This window comes from Stegostoma tigrinum, chromosome 22 (assembly GCF_030684315.1).
Source record: "Stegostoma tigrinum isolate sSteTig4 chromosome 22, sSteTig4.hap1, whole genome shotgun sequence".
NCBI classification, from domain to species: Eukaryota; Metazoa; Chordata; class Chondrichthyes; order Orectolobiformes; family Stegostomatidae; genus Stegostoma; species Stegostoma tigrinum.
In genome coordinates this window covers 13,345,953-13,371,470 of record NC_081375.1, presented here as the reverse complement: position 1 = coordinate 13,371,470, position 25,518 = coordinate 13,345,953, and the positions used below count along the sequence as shown (strand labels likewise).

The window sequence follows — 25,518 nt, the reverse complement described above, 5'->3', positions numbered from 1 at the left end:
GCACACTTTCCTGAGATGTTCTGATAAAATCCCGCCAACCACTTCGAAAAGACACAAATAAGAGAACGAAGTCAAATCATTTTGTCCTATTTTACTTTGTACAATCTGCTCCCATCCTCCAGAATTGCAGAGCAAAACCCAAGCTTTCAGACTGATCTCATTTTGGGAAAGTCTAACAGTAAATGGTGCAAAAAAAAAGCTGATTGTGGGCAAAGCTAGCTTCAGATTCAAGCTCCTGGAAGTCACTGAATAATGCAGGAACAGGATTGATGCCTATCATTAATTCTTGCTTCAATATTATTGTTTTGCATATTGTACAACTTTAGGGAGATCAATTGCAGTCAAACCTTATTAAGATCAGCTGTTCTTTTCATTGATTTTATGAAGATCCCATTTCATCAAGACTTAAATTGCAAGTTTGAAATTTAATTTTGATCTATAGTCGCATCACTGAGTCAATCTATTTATATTGATAACTAGACCAGCACACATAGTAGTACTATTAATAATGATATTACATGAGCATCCCAAGATCTTGCTCAGTGTATCAGGTAGCATATGATAGACCTAACTGAGGTGTTGGAATAACAAATAAACTTCTTACATTATGCATTATACAGTATTTGACAGAAACAAAATGGGCACTAAACCAATGGGGCAATTGGGACAGAAGACTAAAATCCTTCATGGGATGTGAATGTCATTGGAATGATTTGTTGTCCCCCATTAGTGATCCTTGAACGGAATGGCTTGCTAGGCAATCTCGGAGGGCATTTAAGTCCTGCACAGGGGAAGTGATGGTCTAACGTATTATCACTGGACTATTAATCCAGAGATGTCGGTAATGTCCTCAGGACATGGCTCAAATCTCACTACGGCACATAGTGTAATTTGAATTCGACGAAAGAAAAATCCGGAATCAAGAGTCTAATGGTGACCATGAATCCATTATTGATTGTCGGAAAACTCCATCTGGTTCACTCATGTCCATTAGGGAAGGTAACTGCCATCCTTACCTGATCTGGCCTACATGTGACTCCAGACCCACACACCCTTAAATTGCTCCCTGGGCAATTCAGGATGGGCAACAAATGCTGGCCTAGCAATGATTTTTTTTTAAAAAGCATCAATTTCATTGCAATGGTTCTGGAGTCACAAGTGGGCCAGACTGGATAAGGATGATTGAATCCCCTCTCTAAAAGGTTTTGGTGAGCCAGTAGGGTTTTGTTTAACAACAAGTGATTTCATAATCACACCAGAGAAGGATCTTGTCATGAGAGAGTTTCTTGAAGTCTGGTTGAAGTTAAAGTTATCAACAGGCGATCAAAGACAGGGCCAAATTTCAGAGGCAAAGGCATAGGGAAATCAAAGATTGCAAGGGAAGATCTTAGAAGTGGAGGAAGTTACAGAGGTGGAATTGGGTGAAGCCTTAGAAGGACACAATGATGATTATTCCTCAGGCTGTTTGGGCTGGAGAAGGACTATCAGTAGCCAACAGCTGTCACAATAAGAGGAAGTGGAATCATTTAGTGTTATGATCAATTCCAGCCAGCCTGGAAGTTATATTTGTGGGGTTGAGAAGGATTGGTCCAGATCGAGAAGAGGCTTGTGGGCGAGTGCAAATATATATGAAGAATCTCACACTGACTCCTCTCTCAGACACCCTGGACATGTTTCCTTTAGTGCAACCTTCCTGCTCTCTAGATCCATGAGGGAGGAAAGATGAGTGAGAAGAGGGGGTGCCTTTTCAGTGCCCTTAATACCTCGCTGGTTGTTACTTTTATCTAGTTAGCAAGTTCCTTCAGGGGCTTCGGGTTTCCTGGCCTCGAGTCCTATAGTTTTTTATAAACCTCTTTAGTCACCAGCAATGCAAAAATGCCTCAATTGACAAAATTTAAAGCATTAAATTGTATATGATGCATTCACATATGGCCAAATGTCATGTTGCAAATGAACTAACCAAGCATGGTAAATGGGTCAAGAAGGCAATGAAAGACACTTTTATTGTAAAAGGCAGGAGTTTGAGAGTAGATTTGAAGATAAGACTTTTCACCCAGGGCGGTGGGGGTCTGGAGTGCACTGGCCTGTTGTTGAGATGGGTAACCTCACAACCTCCAGAAGGTACATGGATGAACGCTGAAAGTGTCATAACATTTAAGACAATGGGCCAAGAGTTGGAAAGTGGGACAGGTTCAGTTAGTAGAGTAATTTCAGTGGCACAGACTCAATAGGCCAAATCTCCTCTCCTGTACTGAATTATTCTCTGATTCTATGTAGTTGGGAACCCATGCATTTCTCTCAGATAAATCCAAGTGTATGCTTTGGCCTTTGGGTAAATATGGTTTGCTCCTCTGATAATTGACCTGCAGACCGCATAGCTTACCCTGAATCTCTGCATTCACTTGGCTCTTCCAGCTGATTGGCACTGTCTGGATCTGTGTTTGACATAAATCCCAGAAGGAGTGCCTGATCTATTATAAGCAGATACTAAAATATTATTTTAAGCTTTGCAACTTATGCTTTGTGACATAGTGAGACAAACTCTCAATCTATAACAGTCTCTGGCGAAAGTAGTGAGAAATAGCTAAAGGTACAGAAGTGACAATTCTTTCAGAAAAATTATTTCATGTACAAGTATTTTAATGAGGATCAATGCTAAAGCATTGAGCATAGTGGAGCAAGGTTGTTGACCTCTGTGTCTAATTCTCCATTCCTATAAAATAAAGCTCCAACCTGGGGTTATATTCTGTTCAACATTTAACCCATGACGCATAACTTAATGTGCCCTGTCTTTCACATCACTGCTGAGGAACTTTCAGGTCTGGAATAATGGACTTTGTGAGGCATAGGTGTCAAAAAATACAAAACAATGTTGGGAAAACAGAATCAATGGCCCTAATTCTGTTTCTAAGTTCCCTTGTGAAAGAGGTAATATTATAGATGCTAAACTCTACCATAGGTTAATTTTGTGTGAGATTTTAGGTAGCTTGGGTTGTGGTTGGTTGGCTCACTGAGCTGGTTCATTGCTGTTCTGCAGCTGTTTCATTACCCTGCTGGGTAAGATCGTCAGTTCAGCCTCCGACGAGGTGCTGTTGTGCTTCACCCCTGTTAATGGTGTCCACAGAGCTGGAGTACCTCACTTCCGGTTTTCCTTCGCAACCAATGTTTGCTGATGGCTTTCTTGGTGGAGAACTAGGATGCTAGGAAACACAATGGGAGGCTGCACTGATGATGTTATCCAGCAGGGTAATGAAATGTCTGCGGAACGATAGACCAGCTCAACCAGCCAACCAATCACAATAATTTTGTGAGAGTTTGTGTTTATATGTCTGTGTGCATCTGCACAGGCTGTGAGTAGGCTTAGGTGTGTGTGTCTGGGTTTCTGTGTGTCTGGTGGGTTTGTACGCATGTGTGTGTGTGTTAGTGTGCGGTTTTGTGTGTATGTGTGCCTGGGCTTCAGTGAGTGTGGATACGTGTGTATGATTTATGCACGTGGATGTGTGTGTGTGTGTTTGTGTGTCTGTGTGTGTGTGTCTGTGTGTGTGTGTCTGTGTGTGTGTGTGTGTGTGTGTGTGTGTCTGTGTGTGTGTGTGTGTGTCTGTGTTTGTGTGTCTCTGTGTGTGTGTGTGTGTCTGTGTGTCGCACGCACAGGGGTTTGTATGAGTTTGTGTGAACGCATGTGTGTGTTTGTGGAAGAGTGTAACTTACGTCTTTTGCGCACATTTGACTTAAAATATGTTATGATTCAAGGGTAAAAATACACTAAGGAATGAAAATGGTTTCACCCTGAGGCTATGTGCAGTTAGTTCGCAACTTGAATGGCTCCTGAAACACTTTAATACAAATTAATATCTTTTTTTCTTTTTGTGTGTCTTCCCTCCCACTCCCAAGTGTGAAAATTGCAGCCAAATATGTTGCTGCTGAAAACTTTCAATGACCTCGCAACTCACCGACATAAGATGTGAAATTATCGATTTTCTGCCCATTCCCTCCAAATTTCCCTCTCACATACCCGGGTGCCCAGCCTTGCAGTAATTCAGAATTACCACACAGTGCGACCACTGGGCTCTGCACCACACAGGGAGAGGAATTCAAGGGAACTTTTCTTTCCTTGCTCAAAGACTTCAGGCTTGTCTTTAATATAGTGCCCAAATCTTTTGGACAGCTCAGTAACTAATTCGGCACCAACTCTGTGTACTGGACAAAGCTCTGTCCGTAAGTGGGACTGGCTCCAGTTGTGCTCCTGTGACTGAGCTGATGCAGCATCTTTTGGTAGTATTCATGATTCCGCTTTGCACTTAAACCCGATTTATACATTGAAACCTCTTGAGTAAGTGGGAGGCCTCCTAACAAAAGCCTTACTGTTACAACTCACAGCAGCCTTTGGAGAACAATCAAAAGGAGGCAGCTCCATGACTGTGACCTCACTGGGAAAGTACTAATGTGACTTGTTTCGGGCATCTCAATGCTTCAAAGTCACTTTTGCTCTGACGTCAATCTCTGAAGTGAGTTGGCATCAGCAATGCCACAGAGAAGGATCCATTTATCTACTTGTCATTTTTTCTTGCCATTTGACAGTGCCCATGTGTGTGCTGGACTGTTTTTAGTGAGGCAGAAGCAAGAAAAGCATGCAATTTAAATGATGGGCTGCCATTTTAAAGCCTAATGAGCTTGAGTATTGTAGGATCATTCAGTTAATATGGAAACATGATTGTATTTGGCACTAGCATCATTCTATGCCTGCTGTAACTTGAAGGCCATTAGCATTTCTGTCAAATGTATGATGAAAATAAACTACAAAGTGTTTGAAACTGTTGACAATTCGTTACCACCTGCCAGGAAGCCCATTAAGAAAGCAGGATTTATACAAGCAATCTCCACCTTGTGCAATAACCACTTGGACCAGGTGGCTGGGAATCAATAACCTGGGAAGCCTGCTGAAGTGAAAGATTAATAAACATTGTGCCTGCCAAATAGGAACAAGAGGAGCACAAGCTGTCATCAATGCGCCTTGCAATCCACATAATAAATACCTCAACAGGAAACCGCAACTACTTTGGGCACCTCATGATGGCAGGACTCACCCTTTGTTGCACAAACAAGGCAATATTGTAATCATAAGACTTCAGTCTTAATGCCCAGCCATGATTTATATAACCCCAAGTCCTTCCTGAAACCGTGACGTCCACAACAGATAGCAGCAGGAGGATACAAAGGACTACAATCTCTAGATTAGTGCTCTCCACTGACCAAGGTGATACTCTTGCTCTTGATATTAGGGGGCTGGCTAGTTCAGTTGGCTGGATAGCAGAGAAATGCCAAGCACCTGGGCTCAATTCTCACAGCACTACGGTTACCAACAAGGCCTCACCTTCTCAATCTCTCTCCTGGCCTGAGGTGTCGTCACCCTCAGAACCATCAGGGCTGAGGTTCCCTGGGGCCATGGTGACTTTACTTATTCTTACTTCGAGACATTTTAGAAATTACAATCACCTGGAACTTCTCGGTTTTGCTTTTGGACTGACTCATACAGAAAGCGACTTACTCTGGAAAGGCACACCTGCTTGGAGGAGGGACAGCAACAGAATTCAGAACTGAAGAAGGGTGATGGGACTCAAAATTTAAACTCTGTTTCTCTCCCCACACTGCTGCCAGACCTGTGGAGCTTCTGATTGTGTGTATAACTCTGCTGTTGTTGGATTTAAAGTAGCAAAGCTGATCGGAGCCGAGAATATAACAGCGAAGAGATCTTAAATATTCTACTGAAGTATAATTATAAAGTACGATGTGCCTCGCCCAAGCACTGCATCCCTCTCCTGCACAGCTTCACAAAGTGGCTTGAACTAGGTGCTGGATCTTCTCGGTTTCAGAGTGGCCACACCTTCATCATAACTCACACAGAAATGAACATCACAGCAATGAATTCCATCGTGTCCTCAAACACAAATCAAATGGATGGACTTCTGGGATACACTCCATGGGATGTACTCCATGGGATTTACTCCATGGGATTTACTCCACGGGATATACTCCACGGGATTTACTCCATGGGATTTACTCCACGGGATTTACTCCACGGGATATACTCCACGGGATATACTCCATGGGATATACTCTAAGATGACAGCAGAAACAGTCCTGTTGACCCTGTAAAATCGTCCTGCCTAACTCTGGGGGCAAGTGCCAATATTGGGAGAGCTGCCTCATGGACTAGTCAAGCAACAGCCTGACATAGTCATACTCACAAAATCTTACCTTACAGACTATGTTCCCGACACCACCATCACTGTCCCTGGACATGTTCTGACTCACCAGCAGAGCAGACCCAACAGAGCTGGGCACACAGTGGTATAGAGTCGGCAGGGTGTTATTCTGGGAGTCCTCAAACATTGACTCTGGAAACCCATGAAATCTTATGGCTTCAGATTAAACATGGGCAAGGAAACCTGCTGACTACCATGTATACTGTCCTCCCTCAGCTAATGAGTCAGTGCTCCTCCATGTGGAACAACACTTAGAGGAGGCACTGAGAATGGCAAGGGCACAAAAGGTACTCTGAGTGGGGGATTTCGATGTCCACCACCAAGACTGGCTCAGCTGCACTACTATCGATCGAGCTGGTCAGCTCCTATAGGACATAGCTGCTAGACTGGGTCTGCGGCAGGTGGTGAGGGAATGAGTCTTCAGCCAATTTGATTTGCTCAATGCGATATCAAGAAACAATTGAAGACATTGGATACTGCAAAGGCTCTGGGCCCTGACAACATTCTGGCAATAGTACTGAAGACTTGTGCTCCAGAACTTACCGCTCCCCTCTCCAAGCTGTTCCATTACAGTTACAACACCAGCATCTACCCGGCAATGTGGAAAATTGCCCAAGTATGTCCTGTACACAAAAAGCAGGACAAATCCAATCCAGCCAATTACCACCCCATCAGTCTACTCTCGCTCATCAGGAAAGTGATGGAAGGTGTCAGTAACAGTGCTATCAAGCAGCACCTGTCCTGCAAAATCCTACTCAGTGACACTCAGTTTGGGTTCCATCAGGGCCACTCAGTTCCTGACGTCACTACAGCCTTGGTTCAAACATGGACATAAGAACTGAATTCCAGAGGTAAGGTGAAAGTGACAGCCCTTGACATTAAGGCTGCTTTTGACAGAGCGTGGCATCAAGGAGCCCTAGCAAAACTGGAATCAATGGGTATCGGAAACAAACTCTCCGGTGGCTAGAGTCATACTTAACACATAGGAAGATGGTCATGGGTTGTTGGAGGTCAATCATCTCAGCACCAGGTCATCTCTGCAGGAGTTCCTCAGGGCAGTGTCCTAGGCCCAACCATCTTCAGCTGCTTCATCAATGACCTTCCCTCCATCATAAGGTCAGAAGTGGGGATGTTCGCTAATCATTGCACAATGTTCAGCACCATTCGTGACTCCTCAGATACTGAAGCAGTCCACGTTCACATGCAACAAGATCTGGACAATATCCAGGCTTGGGCTGACAAGTGACAAGTAACATTCATGCCACACAAATACCAGGCTATGACCATCACCAATAAGGGACAATCTAACCACCGCCCTTTGACAATCAATGATGTTACCATCACTGAATCACCCAGTATCAACATCCTGGGAGGTATCATTGATCAGAAACCCAACAGTACTCACCACACAAACATAATAGCTACAAGGGCAGGTCAGAGGCCAGGAATACTGTGGTGAGTAACTCACCTCCTGAGTTCCCAAAGCCTGTTCATAATCTACAAGGCACACATTAGGAGTGTGCTGGAATACTCCCCACTTACCTGGATGGGTGCAGCTCCAACAACACTCGAGAAGCTTGACATTATCCAGGATGAGCTTAGAGCAGACCTCCGTAGGACACCCACTGTGAGAGAGTGAAGAAGGGCATCGAATCAGAGGGTGGTTGAGAGTCATCACAACAGAATTCTGGAGGACATCACCACAGTCTGCATTACTGTACAGCAGTACCTGGTGTCAAGGTACGGTTAATACAAGATCCATAAAGATCATGGTTGATCTAGTTAAGATAAGACCATTCAACAAGATCATGGTTGATCTGGTTATGGTCCCAATCCCACTCCTGTCGGGCCCTCACAGAATTGGCATCTCTTCAGTGGCTCTTTGTGTCCACTGGTTACCTCTGAGTCAGAAACGCGGCCACAGAATCCAGGTGGATGAGGCTGAGGATTCTGTGCCCTTCAGATGGATCTAAAAGATCCTGTGGCATTATTGCACAAAGAGCAGGGGAGTTACCCCTGGCCAATATTTAACTCTGGAGCACCATTCAAAAACAGGTGATCTCATCAGATACACAAACAGAAGGTTGCTACACTGAAACAAGCTGCTGGGGTTCCGTTTTCAAGACCATTTCACTATTGTAAAGCAGGTGCTGGAAGTTATGTGTTATATTTTGTAAGTGCTATTACTTGATATTATTAACGAATAGACAATTGTGTCCGTGTGGAAGTTATATTTCAACAAAGATGGTAACATATTTAGAATTAATGAATACAATTAACATTAATTAATGCTGTCCTCAAATTATCAACTTATCGATGAAATATCATATTCACTCTGCTTATTACTAAAGTAGACAAGAAGGAAGTATTTCCTCTGGTAGTAACGGCAAAAACAGAACACTAATCCAAAATGATTGGCAAAAGAATCAAAGATGATATGAGAAATAAAAACTGTTCACATGGCAACTGGGTAAGATTTGTAAAGTGGATCACAGAGTTAGTCAGGTGCAGAATGTGGCCATTCAGCCCATTGTACTGGCACTGATGGTGGAGGTCATTTCAATCGTGGCTTTTCAACAAAGAATTGGACAAATGCCTGATGGGAAAACGAAATGCAGGGCTTCAGAAGAAGGATACGCCAGTGGAACTAGCTATATTGGTCTTGCGGCCAACGAGCCCAGACTTGATGGGCCGAATGGTCTCTTTTTTGTGCTGTAACCATTCTATGGTCTTAATATTGTACAGCATAGTTTGCTTAATGCCATTCCGAGGATTGCCTAAATCATCAGCTAATGACTATCTTTGCTTTTAAATGAATTAAAGTTGCAAGTCAAGCACAACACAGTCTTTGGTGAAACAGCCAACTATTTAGCAAGGAGGAACGGCCCAGACACAGTATGTCTGAGAAGAATAAATTCCAGATGCTGCGTGGATTCTTTTGTGGTTTATTATGTAAACAACATTTTGACAGAAGACTGGTCAACAACAGCTTACTTACACAACAGGCAATGACTTAGGGTCAAAACACCTCATGTTCCAGTAAGTCCCAGATCTGACAAAATGTAGGACAATATGAAACAATTCCAGTCCTCAATCAGTGTGTCCTTTATAAAAAAAGAAAGTCTTCACTGATCATAGAATCCCTACAGTGTGGAAATAGGCCCTTTGGCCCAACAGACCCTCACAGAATCCCACCCAGACCTATCCTCCTACAACCCACCTAAGCTACACACACATGAACATTACAGGTAATTTAGCATGGCCAATCCACCCGACCTGCACATTTTCGGACTGTGGGAGGAAACCCACACAGACATGGGGAGAATATGCAAACACCACACAGCCAGCCGCCCAAGGGTGGAATCAAACCCAGGTCCCTGGTGCTGTGAGGCAGCAGTGCTAACCACTGAGCCACCATGAAGCCCATGAAGTCTTGCATTTATATAGCGCCTTTCATGACAACAGGCTATCTCAAGATACCTTACTGGTAATGGAATACTTCTGAAGTATAGTCAGTCTTGAAGTGTTGGGAATAATGATTAACTCTCACAAAGGGCAATGAGAAAATGAACAGAAAATCTATTCTGTGCGTTGTTTATTCACAAACAGTTGCAGTAAGTTTCCAATATCCGTCAAAGCCCTCATCATTTTGCCTGATGTCTTCACCGTTGTATGAAAGTTAGATCAAAATATTTTAAAGGCATCTCAATTTAACAAGAATGAAGACACAAAACTGGAGGCGTGCAATACTGAGATCAGAGGGGTGTGCATAAGATGTCCTGTGACTACAATTCCTACCACCTGAACTGCTGTTTTCAAATTTTTTTGCAAATGAATAACTCTTTGATTGGAGCCGCTGATGGGGTCTTCCTCTCTCAATTCCCAAAAGAGTGAAAGCAATCCAAAAGAAACAGCTGTTTCCTTAAAGAACAAAAAAATGCTTGTTGGTACAGCATTAAGCAATAGAATGGCTTGCTCGGGAAATCAATAGAGTATACAGAATTCTCAAGAGGAAGGCTTAATCATGGATGGACAAGTACCTGGTGACCTTGAGGAGTGTCTGAGGCTTCCACCATAGAATTTCTGGGGGTCTCGTCAGTTCATTGCAACCTCAACCATGAGGAAGAGAATGAATAATGAGGATAAGGAAAAATATATTAGGTAGAGAGATATTAATTACAATCCTATTGAATAGCAGAGTAGTCTTGAGGGACTGAACAGCCTACTGCTGTTCTTATTTCAAATGCTCCTTGGGATACAATGGGCTCTTTCCACTCTTTTCAGTTAATGTCTACACCATGGGATTATGATGGAATTAAAACACAGCCCACTGCCATGTGAGAAACTTACCTCAAATCCAGAACATACCATCAAGAACATTGGGTGTATTTTTTGCACCTCTTCATTCTGATAGCTTTCACCCATTTGTGCCAAATTAGGATAATGTTCATCATGTATGCTCACCAGCCACCAAATGTGGATTGACAATGCTTGAACTAATTTCACAGAGAACTATCAAGGAGGAGAAATGTAAACCTCAGCAATGAGAACTAGATTCATATCTCAAGGCCGCCTCCTGCCAAACTTCCATTACCCACTGGTTCAATGGCATCTTTCCATTTTAGACAAGTGTTCTGTATACTCCCCTCAGAACTTTGGTGATGTCTGTCACTTAGGCAGTAATAGTATCATCTATTTTCTTTATTCAAAATACAATAATGGTATAGCACTTGACAGGTTCAAATTTTATACATAGCACATTATTTGTTCCCCTCAGAGCTGGCAGTTTTATGCCATTCTACCCTGTGCAGCTCTGCAGTCGCTTATATAAATTGATAAACATCTGTAAATAACCATACTGGAGTTTCACGGTTATTTTTAAAGGCAAAACAACATATTTCTTATTCTTAAGAAAATGAAGGACTGTTGAGGAACCAAATCTGCATTATGACCCAAATTACAACACTTGTAAGACTAGACTATTTAACCTATATAAAAACAAGCTAGTGAAATATGTAACGCACTTCCCACCATCATCTGCTCTCACTGATGCCTTATTTCTGACCCATGTGTTTGGAATTAAGGTTGGCCTTGTGTTGGGACAGCAACAAACTTTTTCTGACTTTGTACTCTTTAGTTCAGTCGCTAAGGCTTTGAAATTACCTGGGAAATATCTGTGTCACTTGAATCAAGCAATCTACATTGTTCAAACAAGATAAAAATTTGATCATCTAATCATCAATCCTTCTGTTTCTTCACATTATAATTATTCTCTTCTCCAGTTTATGGCTGTAGGACTTATAGTCTTTGCTGGTCTCAGCTTTCCTCTTTGTCACTTGCTCCATTTGTGTAATTTCACAAGTTTTTCTGCCCCATCTTAATCCTCATTGCGTTGAGATCAAAACATCCAGTAACGCAGAACTAAGGGAACTCTTCGCCTGCCTCAATGTTCACTTTGATATTCCACGCATTTTCAAGCCCACACTTTATGCTACATAAAAACTCTTTCTGATGAATCTTTTTTTTTAGTCCCACACACTGTCGTGCATTTTAGCATTTCAAATAAGTACCTTAGTCGCTCTGGGCAAGACTGTAAAATCATGAATAGGTTTGAATTGAAGTGTGGTTACAAGCACCAACAGAGGCTATTTGGCCCATAGTGGCTGTGCTGGCTCTCTGCAAAGGCAAACTTAGCTAGCCCCACTCCTCTGCTCTTTTCCAGAAGTCCTGCAAATTCTTTCTTTTGTGATACTTATCCAATTCCCTTTTTAAAGGCTGTATTTTCCTACACTACCCTCTCAAATTCCAGATCTTAACCACTCATTAGGTGCTAGCGAGTTTTGAGAAGATTTGTAGCTCAGGTTGAGGTTCTGGACGTAAGACTTACATCCAGAACTCATTAGGTTTAAAAAAGAGCTTTACTTTTTGTTGTAGACGATTCGTTGTGAATCACCTTAACTAGATGTTCTCGGATTTTTGATTCTTTATTTATTCCATTGAGATTCTTCGTGACGTTGAAAATGTTTTCAAGGGGAACAGCTCCAGACTTTTCAATCATTGAAATGTCTCATCCCTGGAACCTTTCTCATAAATCTTTCCTGCTTCACTCTAAAGCCTATACGTCATTCCTAAAGTACAGTATGCTGAATTGGACACAATGTTCTAGCTAAGCCCAGACAAGTGTTGTTGTGTCATGACTCATACCCAGTATGCCTTTAAGAGACATGTTCATGATAAAATTACCACAGTATGTGTGACCTGTGAGTATATTAGACTCCATCTTACCTTTGATTGCTTGAAGCATCTTTTGGAAGTATTATTGCCCATTGTAAACTTCAAGCTTAAAGCTAACCTAGACACCTTTGTGCTACAGGAATCTGATATTATTAATAATAGTTTTAAAAAATGTTTGTTGGATTCTTCAATGTCACAATATCCTTTGGGTGGCACCTATCTGAAACATTCTGGCCTCTGCCTCCTCCACCAACTAAGGAGCTCTGACTTTTGTTACCATCTGTTCCTTCCACCCCTTGTGGAAATGCACCTTGAATGTACCCAAGCCATCTATTCTTTAACATTAGCCCATACTTCCATTACAGACCTGCCTGCCAATTTCGGATTTCAAGCTATCTGAGATGGATCTGTTCTCCCCCTTCCGAAATTGGACCTCCTCCATTGTTAATCTAGCTTGTTCCTTGTCTTTTTTCAGGTCTAACCTAAAACTTAAGACAATATGTTCAGTGTTCCCTAAAGGTTGCCCGATGGATATCTTACTCACCCGATCCAGCTCATTCTTAAGAACCACATCCGGCAATACCTCATTGGCCAAAAACATACAGAGCAAGAAAATTCTTTTGATCATATTTTATTCCCCTGTATAATATTCCAATCATGTCTATCTTAGGGCAATTAAAAGTCTCTAGCTTTTACAATCCCTGTAATTTCCTGAAAATTTATTCCTCTTTATCTTTCCCAATAGTTAGTGATTACAGAATATTCCCAGAAGTGTAACACAACATCTTCTGTTTCTGAACTCTGCCAAATAGACTCAGTTTTGACCCCTTCAGGGCATCCTTTATCTCCAGCACGATAATATTATTGTTTATTATTAGAGTTCGAGCACAAAACCTTGTCGGAATTACTGTTCAATACAAAACTGGACTGAGATAACTTATATTTCCCACAGGAGTGTACACACGTGTAATCGAGATTAGAAAGATAAATGTCACAAAGCCAAGCCAAAACCAAATACACACAGTGAAACATCACAAGCAATAGTAGAAGGGACAATGGTGGGGTGATAACAAAGTGTGAAGCTCGGTGAACACAGCAGGCCAAGCAGCATCTCAGGAGCACAAAAGCTGACATTTCGGGCCTAGACCCTTCATCAGAGAGGGGGATGGGGACAGGGTTCTGGAATAAATAGGGACAGAGGGGGAGGTGGACCGAAGATGGAGAGAAAAGAAGATAGGTGGAGAGGAGAGTATAGGTGGGGAGGTAGGGAGGGGATAGGTCAGTCCAAGGAAGACGGACAGGTCAAGGAGGGGGGATGAAGTTAGTAGGTAGGAAATGGAGGTGCAGCTTGAGGTGGGAGGAAGGGATGGGTGAGAGGAAGAACAGGTTTGGGGGGGGCGGAGACATGCTGGGCTGGTTTTGGGATGCGGTGGGGGAGGGGGAGATTTTGAAGCTTGTGAAATCCACATTGATACCATTGGGCTGCAGGGTTCCCAAGCGGAATATGAGTTGCTGTTCCTGCAACCTTCAGATGGCATCATTGTGGCACTGCAGGAGGCCCATGATGGACATGTCGTCTAAAGAATGGGAGGGGGAGTTAAAATGGTTCGCGACTGGGAGGTGCAGTTGTTTATTGCGAACTGAGTGGAGGTGTTCTGCAAAGAGGTCCCCAAGCCTCCGCTTGGTTTTCCCAACGTAGAGGAAGCCACACTGGGTACAATGGATACAGTATACCACATTGGCAGATGTGCAGGTGAACATCTGCTTGATGTGGATCGTCTTCTTGGGGCCTGGGATGGGGGTGAGGGAGGAGGTGTGGGGCCAAGTGTAGCACTTCCTGCGGTTGCATGGGATGGTGCCAGGTGTGGTGGGGTTGGAGGGGAGTGTGGAGCGAATAAGGGAGTCACAGATAGAATGGTCTCTCTGGAAGGCAGAAAAGGGTGGGGATGGAAAAATGTCTTGTGTGGTGGGGTCGGATTGTTGATGGCGGAAGTGTCGGAGGATGAGTTGTATCCGGAGGTTGGTGGGGTGGTGTTTGAGAACGAGGGGGATCCTCTTGGGGCGGTTGTGGCGTGGGCGGGGTGTCAGGGATGTGTTGTGGGAAATGCGGGAGACACGATCAAGGGCGTTCTCAACCACTGCGGGGGGAAAGTTGCGGTCGTTGAACAACTTGGACATCTGGGATGTGCCAGAGTGGAATGCCTCATCCTGGGAGCAGATGCGGCAGTGGCGGAGGAATTGGGAATAGGGGATGGAATTTTTGCAGGAGGGTGGGTGGGGGGAGGTGTATGCAGGAGGGAAACCAATGGTGCGGTGGCCATGTCACTAGACTCAAAATCCAGCTCCAATTTGTACATGGATTCAAATCCCATCATGGTAGATGGCAAAATTTAAATTTGATAAATATCTGGGATCGTGCATTAACTGTCAATTGTTATACAATAAAACATTTGGTTCAATGATGTCCTTTAGGGAAGGAAACCTGCCATCCTCATGTGGTCTGACCCATATGTGACTCCAGACCCACAGGAATACATCTGACTCTTAATAAGTTCTGGTCTAGTGAGTGACACCCATATTCCATTAATGAATAAAACGATAACTTCTAGGGTGCATTGTTCAATACACAACCCAATAATGAATGTCCCAAGGTCCTCAGCTTTCTGACCCACTGACTGTAAGCAGTGAGGATAGGTAACTGCACCTTCTCCACAGTAACACTCAATACTGCAACCCCCCAGGATGCAGTCTCAGCCCCCTAATGTACTGCCTGTAATGCCAAATTCCAAACAAACATCACAGTAATAGAACAGATATCTGACAACGACGTGTCAAAATACAGAAGGGACATAGGGGGCTTGGTGATGTGATGCAATGAGAACAACCTTGGCAAAACTAAAGAACTGATCATTGACTTCAGAAAGGAGGAGAACACGCCCCCACCTACATCAATGAAAATGAGGTTCAGAGGATGGGCAGTGTCAAGTTCCTCAGAGTGACGATAGCTGACGACCTGCCCTGGACTTCTCACAAAGATGTAACAGTCAAGAAGGCACAACAACACCTCTCCTTCCTCAGGGAGCTTAGGAAATTTGGCATAGCCATAATGTCCCTCACCAACTTCTACACATGCACCATCGCAAGTAAACTGTCCAAGTGCATAATGGCCTGGCAACTGCTCAGAAACTACGGGAGGTGGCACACAGCCCAAACCATCACGGAAGGCAACCTTCCACCCACGGACTCCATTTACACAGCTCGCTGCCGCGGAAAGGCGGCCAACATCATCAAAGACCCATCGCACCCCGGTAATGCTCTCCTACAACCTTTTCCATCAGGCAGACGATGCAGAAGCTTGGACACATGCACAAGCAGGTTCAGGAACAGCTTCCTCCCAAACATTATTAGGCTGATGAATGGGCTGTCTCGCCTCAAATAAAGCTGTTCTTGCTGATCGCCCTTAGCTCACACCCTGCGCAATGTAACCTGTATGCCTTTGTCTAAGTCTTCCTGATCTGTACATCCTTGCTTACCATGATCTGCCTATAACACTCATAAACAAAACTTTTCACTGTACTTCAGTACATGTGACTATAAATCAATTAATCAATTATTGTAAATGATTTTAAATGATCAATAAATTGTTGTCCAACACATTTCCATTAGTCACATATGGTTCATTGGGACTTCAGAATTAGGTACTTGCACATTTGAATCATACACACAATCAATTGGCTATTACTCAGTTTTGCATGTTACACGCATTTCTGCATTATCTTTCTCTGCATTTTTCTGCATTTGTTGATGTTCATCGAGAATGGTGGCTGAATGGTATCCTCCTGCTCCTATTTCCTATGTTCCTACAAAATCAAATAAGGCACAGTTGTAAGGATAGTAAGGCTAATTTTTATTTGCCTAAATAACATTTAAAAAAGGTGCTCACCTAGTTTTGGAAGTTAAAACATAAATTTGAAATGGCAGATAATTGACTCAATTGCTCAACTCTGTCCAGGCTTAACTGTCAGCTCACAAAAGCATAAAACATTGTTCTCAATTGACAATAAAAGATAAGGAAGGTAAATTATATGTAGTGTGTTATTGGGTTGTTGAGGGTTTTACGTAATGGCTGGAGAAACAGCGAAAGGCACGTGCTCCTTCTTCTAAGAAAAACGCCCTGACCCTAACATGGACAAAACAGCTGAATTCCAGAGGTAAAGTGAGAGTGACAGCCCTTGACTCAAGGCTGCATTCGACCAAGTGTGGCATCAAGGAGGCCTAACAAAACTGGAATCAATGCATATTGGGGGCAAACGCTCTCGTAGATGGAAGCATACCCGACACATAGGAAGATGGTATCAGAGATAATAGGAACTGCAAATGCTGGAGAATCCAAGATAACAAGGTGTGGAGCTGGATGAACACAGCAGGCCAGGCAGCATCTTCTAAGATGCTGCCTGGCCTGCTGTGTTCATCCAGCTCCATGCCTTGTTACATGTGAAATGGTCATGGCTGTTGCAGGTCACTCATCTCAGCTCCAGGGCATCTCTGCAGGAGTTCCTCAGGGTAGTGTCCTCGACCCAACCATCTTCTGCTGCTTCACCAATGACCTTCCCTCTATCATAAAGTCAGAAGTGGGCATGTTCACTAATGATTGCACAATATTCAGCACCATTTGTGACTCTTCAGACACTGAAGCAGTCCATGTTCAAATGCAACAAGATCTGGACAATATCCAGGCTTGGGTTGACAAGTGACAAGTAACATTCATGCCACACAAATGCCAGGCTATGACCATGACTAAAAAGAGACAATCTAACCACCGTCTCTTGACATTTAATGGTGTTACCATCACTGAATCCCCCACTACCAACATCCTGGTAGTTATCATTGACCAGAAACCCAAATGGACTCACCACAAGAGCAGGCCAGAAGCTACGAATACCACAGCAAGTAACTCACCTCCTGTCTCCTCAAAGTCTGTCCATAATCTAGGCCCAAGTCAGGAGCATGATGGAATATTCCCCACTTGCCTGGGGAAGTGCAGCAACATTCAAGAAGCTTGACACCATGCAGGACAAAGCAGCCCCTGCTTGATTGGCACCACACCCACGAGCATCCACTCCCTCCACCACCGACCCTCAGTAGCAGCAGTGTGTACTGTCTACAAGGTGCACTGCAAAATTCACCAAAGATCCTCAAACAGCACCTTCCAAACCCATGACCACTTCCACTTAGAAGGACAAGGGCAGCAGATACATGGGAACATCACCCCCTGCGAGTTCCCCTCTAAGCCACTCACCATCCTCACTTGGAAATATATCGCTGTTCCCTCACTGTCACTGGGTCGAAATCCTGGAATTCCCTCCCTCAGGGCATTGTGGGTCAACCTCCAGCAGGAGGACTGCAGGGGTTCAAGAAGGCAGCTCACCACCACCTTCTCAAGGGCAACTAGGGATGAGCAAGAAATGCCAGCCCAGCCCACAAATGAATTCAGGAAAAAACAAACCATCCCCAGGAGGTGAAATCCCAGGGTTGGACGACCACCGAGTGGGAACTGCTGGACAATCAGGCACATGGCAATACCAGTGTTTGCAAACAATGCTCCGTCTAAGCTGCATTGCCATGCAGCGGCTCTGAGGTTCCATGCACGCCGATCACCATGCCAACACATCAGCTTCTGCCTGTGAAAACCGCTGCCATGCATGGCTCTCGAGTCCACACAGCAGATAAAATATTGAGAGGGAATGCTGCCTGCAGGTTTTACTCCACCTTGCTCACCATCCAGACTTAGGTAGTGAGTGGCTCAGACAGGAATGTGCAGAGGGTGGTGTTCCCACGTATCTGCTGCCTTTGTCCTTCTAGATAGAAGTGGTTGTGGGTTTGGAAGGTGCTGTCTGAGGATCTTTGGTGAATTCCTGCAGTGCTCCAAAGTCAGTGGTGGAAGGAATAGACGTTTCTGGATGTGGTGCCAATCAAGCAGTTTGCTTTGTCCTGGATGGTGTCAAGCTTCTCGAACGTTGTTGGAGCTGCACCCATCCAGGCAAGTGGGCAGTACTCCATCAGGGTCCTGACTTGTGCCTTGTAGCTGAAGGACAGGCTTTGGGAGTCACTACAGTTTTCCTGGCCTCTGACCTACTCTTATAGACACAGTCCAGTTGAGTTCTACTCAGTGATAACCCTCCGAATGTTGTTAGTAGGGTATTTAGAAATGGCAATGCATTGAATGTGAGGAAATGATGGTTAGATTGTCTCTTATTGGAGACAGCTATTGCCCTGTGGTGCATTTGTGTAATGCAAACATAAGCAAGTGTTTCTTTTATATTGTGAGCCAAATACAGCAGTTTCTTAATCAGTCAGCCGAAAAAATTTGTGAATATTCACATTGTAAAACTGGAAGCAGTCCACAATGGAAATGTAAACGTTCCTGTTTCGGTGAAAGATTGAGAGCATTTGACAGGTTTAGTGCATGAGAAAGCGAGTTAGTGCTGTCTGGCCATAAAACAGCATTTAGCTTTAAAAAGCTGGAAACTGTAAAGCTGCACAATGCTAAACTACACATTTCATGCAGTGAATAAATAATTCATCGCAGCACTGAAACAAGGGGTTTTGTCTTCTTGCCACATGGTTTTTTTTAAAGAAATGCAATAAAATCCCATGATATGCTTGACGGCAATCTGTGCCAGTGACTTGATTCCCATGCTCCAGACCAAAGTTCAAATCCTAGTCACAAGCCAGGGATTAAACCAATGACTGCTTGGAACTAATAAACTGATGGCGAAATTTTTTGGTCAATGGAACTCAGATCCCCTTCTCTGGCTCGATGTCAAATTGTGTTGGATAATTCTCCTGTGAAGCACCATTTGTTGTTTTATTGTGTTAAAGATGCAATATATTGTTGAATCACCAAGTGTAGCACTGTTACCCAAAGACTGCATTTGAGACTTTTTTTTGCAGTCTTGCCTTTGTATTTTGTTTATGGCCATGTGCTTTCGATGGCTATGGAAATGCAGGCAACTTTTCTGACAAGTTCACTCAAATTCAGCCACTGAGGGGCTTGGAACTGTTCTGTCTTGCTGCGGAAGAACATGACATTGAACAAGGGGAGGCCATAGCCTCGTGGTATTTTCACTGGACTGTTAATCCAGAGATGCAGACAATGTTCCAGGGACCCACGTTCGAATACCTGCCGCGGCAGATGGTGGAATTTGAATTAATGATAACCATGAATCCATTGCTGATTGTCGGGAAAAACCCATCTCATTCACTAATGTCCATTTGGGGAGGAAACTGCCAACCTTAACTGGTCTGGCCTACATGTGACTTCAGACCCACAGCAATGTGACTGACTCTTAACTGCCTTCTGGGCAATTAGGGATGGGCAATAAATGCTGCCTGGTCAGCAACATCCTCATCCTGTGAATGATTTTTTTAAAAATTCCCCTTTGAATTCACTGGTAGAGATCTCAAGAGCTAAAGTAAACTATATACAGGTTAAATGTGTACTTGCATCAGAACTGCTGGTCATTCCAGGAGCATTCTGTGTCTCTCCATGTCTGTCCAAGTGCCTCAAACATACTCAGTCTGTCACAATGTTCATAACAGTACCAGCTATTAACTCTTTCAGACCCATATACAACAGTAACTGCTCTATTTTAACCTCTAATTCAACATCTTGCTGTAGTGGGGGGGGGAGAGATATTGGGAGGGGGAACAAGGAAACCCCACACCCACCCCACCACAATACAAGGAGGCAAAGGTCGGGAGGTCAGTGGGGAATTGGCACATGCCGAGCACGCTGGGCTACCATGCCAATCAGTAACTGGCCTCGAGTGGTTTCACAGTGGGATGGCATGAATGAGCTCACAGCCCAAGGCAATGTCCTGCTCCAAAAGTATAACACAGTGCAGTTAGTTAGTGCAGCCCAACCAAATCTGCACCAAGCCTCTCAAGAAGAAGATCCACGCCAGCTTTACAATGAGAAGACACAACAAACACTGGGATAACTCTCCGCAACACATAGGAACATTCCGGACAACAGGAAGGTCTTCACCTCTTCAAGCCACTTCCATAGGAGCAGGCCATTCAACCCCTCAAGCCTGTCGTGCCTGTCTCCGTCTTCCAAGCTGAGATCAGGAATTTGGAGTGTCCCTGCTGAATAAAAACCCATCCATCCCAGCTGGAAAATGTTCATACAGCCCTCCAGCTTCAAATACTTTAATGAACAAAGAAGCTACAGATTTTTGAGACCCATTATGTGAAGAAGGTTCCTGATAGTTCTAACTTTAAGGCCATGTTGCTTTGTTCAGACCTTTCTCACTGGAGGAAACTGTTTCTCTTTGTCTACTCCATCAAATCCTTTAATCCTCTTAATCCCTGCAATTGGATCACCATTTAGTCATGTATAGCCAAGGGAAGACAGATCTAGTCTGACTTGTCCTCATGGCTGAATTAGAGACATAGAGTCACACAACACAGAAACAGACCCTTACGACCAACTTGTCCATGCTGACCAGATATCCCAAACTGATCCAGACCCATTTGTCAGCATGTGGCCCATATCCTTTTAAACCCTTCATAGCCAGATGCCTTTTAAATGTAATTGTACCCACCTCCACCATTTCCTCTGGCAGCCTATTCCATACACACACCACCCTCTACCTGAAAAAAATTGCCTCTTCGGTCCCTTTTAAATCTTTCTCCTCTCACGTTAAACCTATGCCTGCTAGTTTTGGACTCCCCTATCCTGGGGAAAAGACATTGGCTATTCACCCTATCTATGCCCCTCATGATTCTTCCAGTAAATTAGAGAAGAGCTTGCTAACATGTTCCCCAAGAACAAAAATTATAACCATGGCTACTCATCATTAATGTGATGACGATCCTGATGAAGGGTAATACCTGAAACATTGACTGTTCCTTTCCTCAGGTGCTGCCTGGCCTGCTGTGTTCTTCCAGCATTGTGTTTGTCTACCTTTGATTCCAGCATTTGCAGATTTTTTTCGGTCTCTGATGACGATTCATGCCTGGAATGTTATAGCTGGTCTTCATTCTTTACAATTGCTGACCAATTCGCTGTTTAATTTAAAGTTCCAACCACCTAAAGATAACAAGGGAAACTCATCTGATGCTGTAGCAACTGTCTGAGCAAATTGGAACTTGGATGCCACTGTGACCACTTTAGAAACCACATTCAACAAATCTGATTACCTGCGGACTTGCATCAGAAAACAGCCATGGCAGATGCTGCGCTGTTACAATCCCCTACCACCCAATCAATTCCAAAGTTTGTGGGTAATACAATTCTTGGGCACGCTGTAAACTGTGAGGGGAGAGCAGAACTTCAGAAGGACATTTGGCAAGTTGGTAGACTGGGAGGACGGGGAGCAGAGGAAGTTCAATGCTGAGAAGTGTGAGGTGTCGCACTTTGATACAAAGAACAGGGAGTTACAGTATAAATTAGGGAGTGGATTCTGAAGTGTGTGCAGGAGCAGAGAGGCCGAATAGGCTAGGACTATTTTCCCTGGAACATCAGAGGCTGAGGGCTGACCTCATGGGAGGTTTATAAAGTCATGAGGGGCACAGACAGGGTGAATAGCCAACGTCTTTTGCCTTGGGTGAGGGAGTCCAAAACCAGAGGGCATAGGCTTAAGATCAGAGGGGAAAAACTTAAAAAGGACCTGAGGGGTAACTTTTTCACACAGAGGGTGTCAAGGGTATTGAATGAATTGCCAGAAGGAGTGGTGGAAGCTGGCACAACTACAACATTTAAAGGGCATCTGGATGGATATATGAATAAGAAGGGTATAGTGGGATGTGGGCCACATGCTGGCAAATGGGACAAGATCAGTTTGGGATATCTGGTTGGCGCAGATGAGTTATACCGAAGGGTCTGTTTCTGTGCTATATGACTCTTTTATGTGCATAAGTCAGCTAACAGTGGCCTTTCAGGGAGAGAGGTCTGTTACCAAAGCATAAAGTATTGTAGACTTCATGAATAGTGGCAGAGTACAAGAGTTATGAGCAACATATATTGGTCATGGTTAGACCTCTGCTGGAGTTTTGTGTTGACTTCTGGATGCGACATCATGGGAAGGATGTGAATGCAAGACAGAGAGTGCAGGACGGATTTACAAGAATAGTTCCAGGGAAGAGAAGGGTCAGTCGTGTGGAAAGACTGGAAGAAGTTGGGACTGTTTTCCTTGGAGAGGAGGAGACTGGGGGAGATTTGATGGAGATGTTCAAAATGATGAGGGTACGGACCGCAGGAAAACAGAATATAATTGCTCCTAGTGGTGAAAGACCAAGAACCAAAGGGAACAGTTTTAAAGTGTTTTGCGAAAGAAGCATGTGTGAAGTGAGAAAAAAACATTTTCACTCAGCGAGTAGTGAGGAATGAAATGCACTGCCTGAAATGTGGTTGTGACAGATTCAATCGAGGCATCAAAGTTGGCATTAGATGCTGATACAAATTGCAGGGTTACGGGAAAAAGGTAGGAGTTTGGCACTGAATCAAAATGCTCAGATAGCTTAATGGCCTCCAACTGCACTGTAACAATTCTGTCATTCAATAATTCTTTAATCCCACCGTGTAGATTCCCCTCAGGACAACGAGACAATAAATAACATCTAGCCATGACATCAACATTCCAGGAACAAATAAAGGGCAAACTCCAGCAGCCTTTCAGTTTCATTGCTTGAATACAAATCGAGTCCTGATACTTGTTACTGCAATGATCATATTTCTTGCACTTAACAAATTGAGATGTTGCACCTCGATAAGGTTATTTCATGCAGTGCTTTCATCTTAAATAAACACGAATATGAAAGACAATAAACCATTTCCATGATGCTTTTTCTTTTTGGGACTGTTGTTTATATTTTCCATGTGATAACGTAACCCAAGACTAATCAGATTCTATAAGAGTATCCTCCTTCTCACAGTGATTAAAGAAGTTCCTGCAATTGCTTCTGGAATGAGAGTTATATCTGATTTACTCATAAATTAGATATGCCTGAACTCACTTGTTTCCCTTCTGAATTTGTCAGCCATGCAAACTAATTTATTCCCACTTCAAAGGGTCAACTCCTTTCTTTATCTCATAGATCATAGAATCCCTACAGTGTGGAAGCAGGCCCTTCGACCCAACAAGTCCATATCAAATGTCGACGCATCCCACTCAGACCCATTCCCCTGACAACCCACTTAATCTACACATTCCCTTAACCTACACATCTACGGGCAATTTAGCATGGCCAATCCACCTATCCTGCACATCTTTGGACTGTGGGAGCAAACCGGAGCACCCAGAGAAAACCCACGCGGACACGGGGAGAATGTGCAAACTCCACATAGACAGTCGCCCAAGGGCGGAATTGGTCTCGGCTCCTGGTGCTGTGATGCAGCAGTGCTAAGCACTGAGCCACCGTGCCGCCCATTGTTTGTTTATGGAACTTGAGAGTCACTCACAAGAAGCGCACTTATTGCCCATCCGTGATCTGAGAGTCTGGCCTGGCCATTTCTGGGCATTTTAGAGTCAAGCACATTGCTGTAGCTCTGGAGTCACATGTAGGCCAGACCCGGTAGGAAGGCAGATCTCCTTCACTAAAGCAATTTTGTGATCCTGTTGGGTTTTCACAATATTCGACAATATCTTAAATGTTATTATGACAGAGACTGTCTTCTAATCTCGAACTAAATTCAAATCTAGTCAAGATATTGTGGCAAACATTGAACTCATGCCCTCAGGGCATCAGACTGGGCCTTGGGGCTACTGTCCAGGAGATCAGACTGGGTCACTAGATTACTGTCCAGGATATCAGATTGGGATCACTGGATTACTGTCCAGGATATCAGACTGGGTCACTAGATTACAGTCCAGGAGATCAGACTGGGAGTCACTGGATTATGTCCAGGATATCAGACTGGGTCATGAGATTACTGTACAGGAAATCAGACTGAGGATACTGGAACACTGTCCAGGAGATCACACTGGGTCACTGGATTACTGTCCAGGAGATCAGACTGGGACACTGGAATACTGTCCAGGAGATCACACTGGGTCAATGAATTACTGTCCAGAACACCAGACTGGGTCACTGTCTCCCCTGTCAGACTAGTCTAGTCTGTTGACCAAAGCTGCAGACCCACCTTCTCCTCAGTCCCCACCTTCCCTCTCTCTTAATGTCTGCCCTCACTGTGCAGCAGCACACAGCTGCTGCCTGAGGGCACTGTGGGTCCACCTACAGCACATGGGCTGCAGCGATTCAGGAACACAGGTTACTACCATCTTTTCAAAGAGCAAACAGCAATGGGCAATAAATGCTGGTCCGAACAGCAATGCCCACATCCACGAGTGAATAAAAAAGAAGCACATACTTTGTATCTGTCCTTGCCATGGTGCTGAATTTTCTTTAAAATTGAAACAATGTCCCTTTGTCTCATTTACTACAGTTGTATTGGTCAGTAGCATCTTCTTGTAACTGTGATGCCGGATGAATAGGCCAACCAATCATTTGCTGGATCTTTGGGTTGAATTAATTTAGTGCTGAGAGCCTGAGTCCAGATACATACAGAGCCCCTTTCAAGGTGTGAAAAGCTGTCGTTTTTTTAAAAAAAGCTGCTGCCTTGGGCATCTTTTTCCACGACAGCCATCCAAACCCGTCTCTAACCAGCGTCGGCACCAAAGGAATTGTTGTCCTTTGTGTCAGCAGAGCCATGAACCAAAGGGAAAATCTGCCAGCAGAATTTGGAGCAAATCACAGAATCACGGAAGTGGTACAGTATCAAAGGAAGCCATTCAGTCCATCACGCATGTACTGGCAGACCAGTCCAGCAGTGGAAACCAGAATCATGATTGTTAAACAATCATCAGTTACTTAATGAAACAAGAAGGAACTGATTCTATTCAGATAGCATAGCCTCTCCTATGTGAGTAATTTCAGGACAGTGTCTGTTACCCTAAAGTTTATTACACAATGCAACACTGAAGAGAACTCATCACTGAAATATGAAGCTTAAGTT

At 43.9% G+C, this 25,518-nt stretch overlaps 1 protein-coding gene across 6 annotated transcripts in view; it reads right to left on the bottom strand.

The window, feature by feature from the left end:
- The window catches only part of aatkb (apoptosis-associated tyrosine kinase b), a 374,036-nt gene that overhangs the window by 194,970 nt on the left and 153,548 nt on the right, over nt 1-25,518 (bottom strand). Inside the window, exon 1 of one of the 6 annotated variants that reach the window (XM_059653659.1) lies at nt 21,396-21,490. The exons of the other annotated variants lie outside the window; for them this stretch is intronic. Within the exon in view, the coding sequence (XP_059509642.1) occupies nt 21,396-21,483 (88 nt within the window). The 5' untranslated portion in view covers nt 21,484-21,490. Of the gene's footprint in view, nt 1-21,395; nt 21,491-25,518 lie in introns of those variants that run through there. 6 annotated transcript variants of the gene reach the window in all.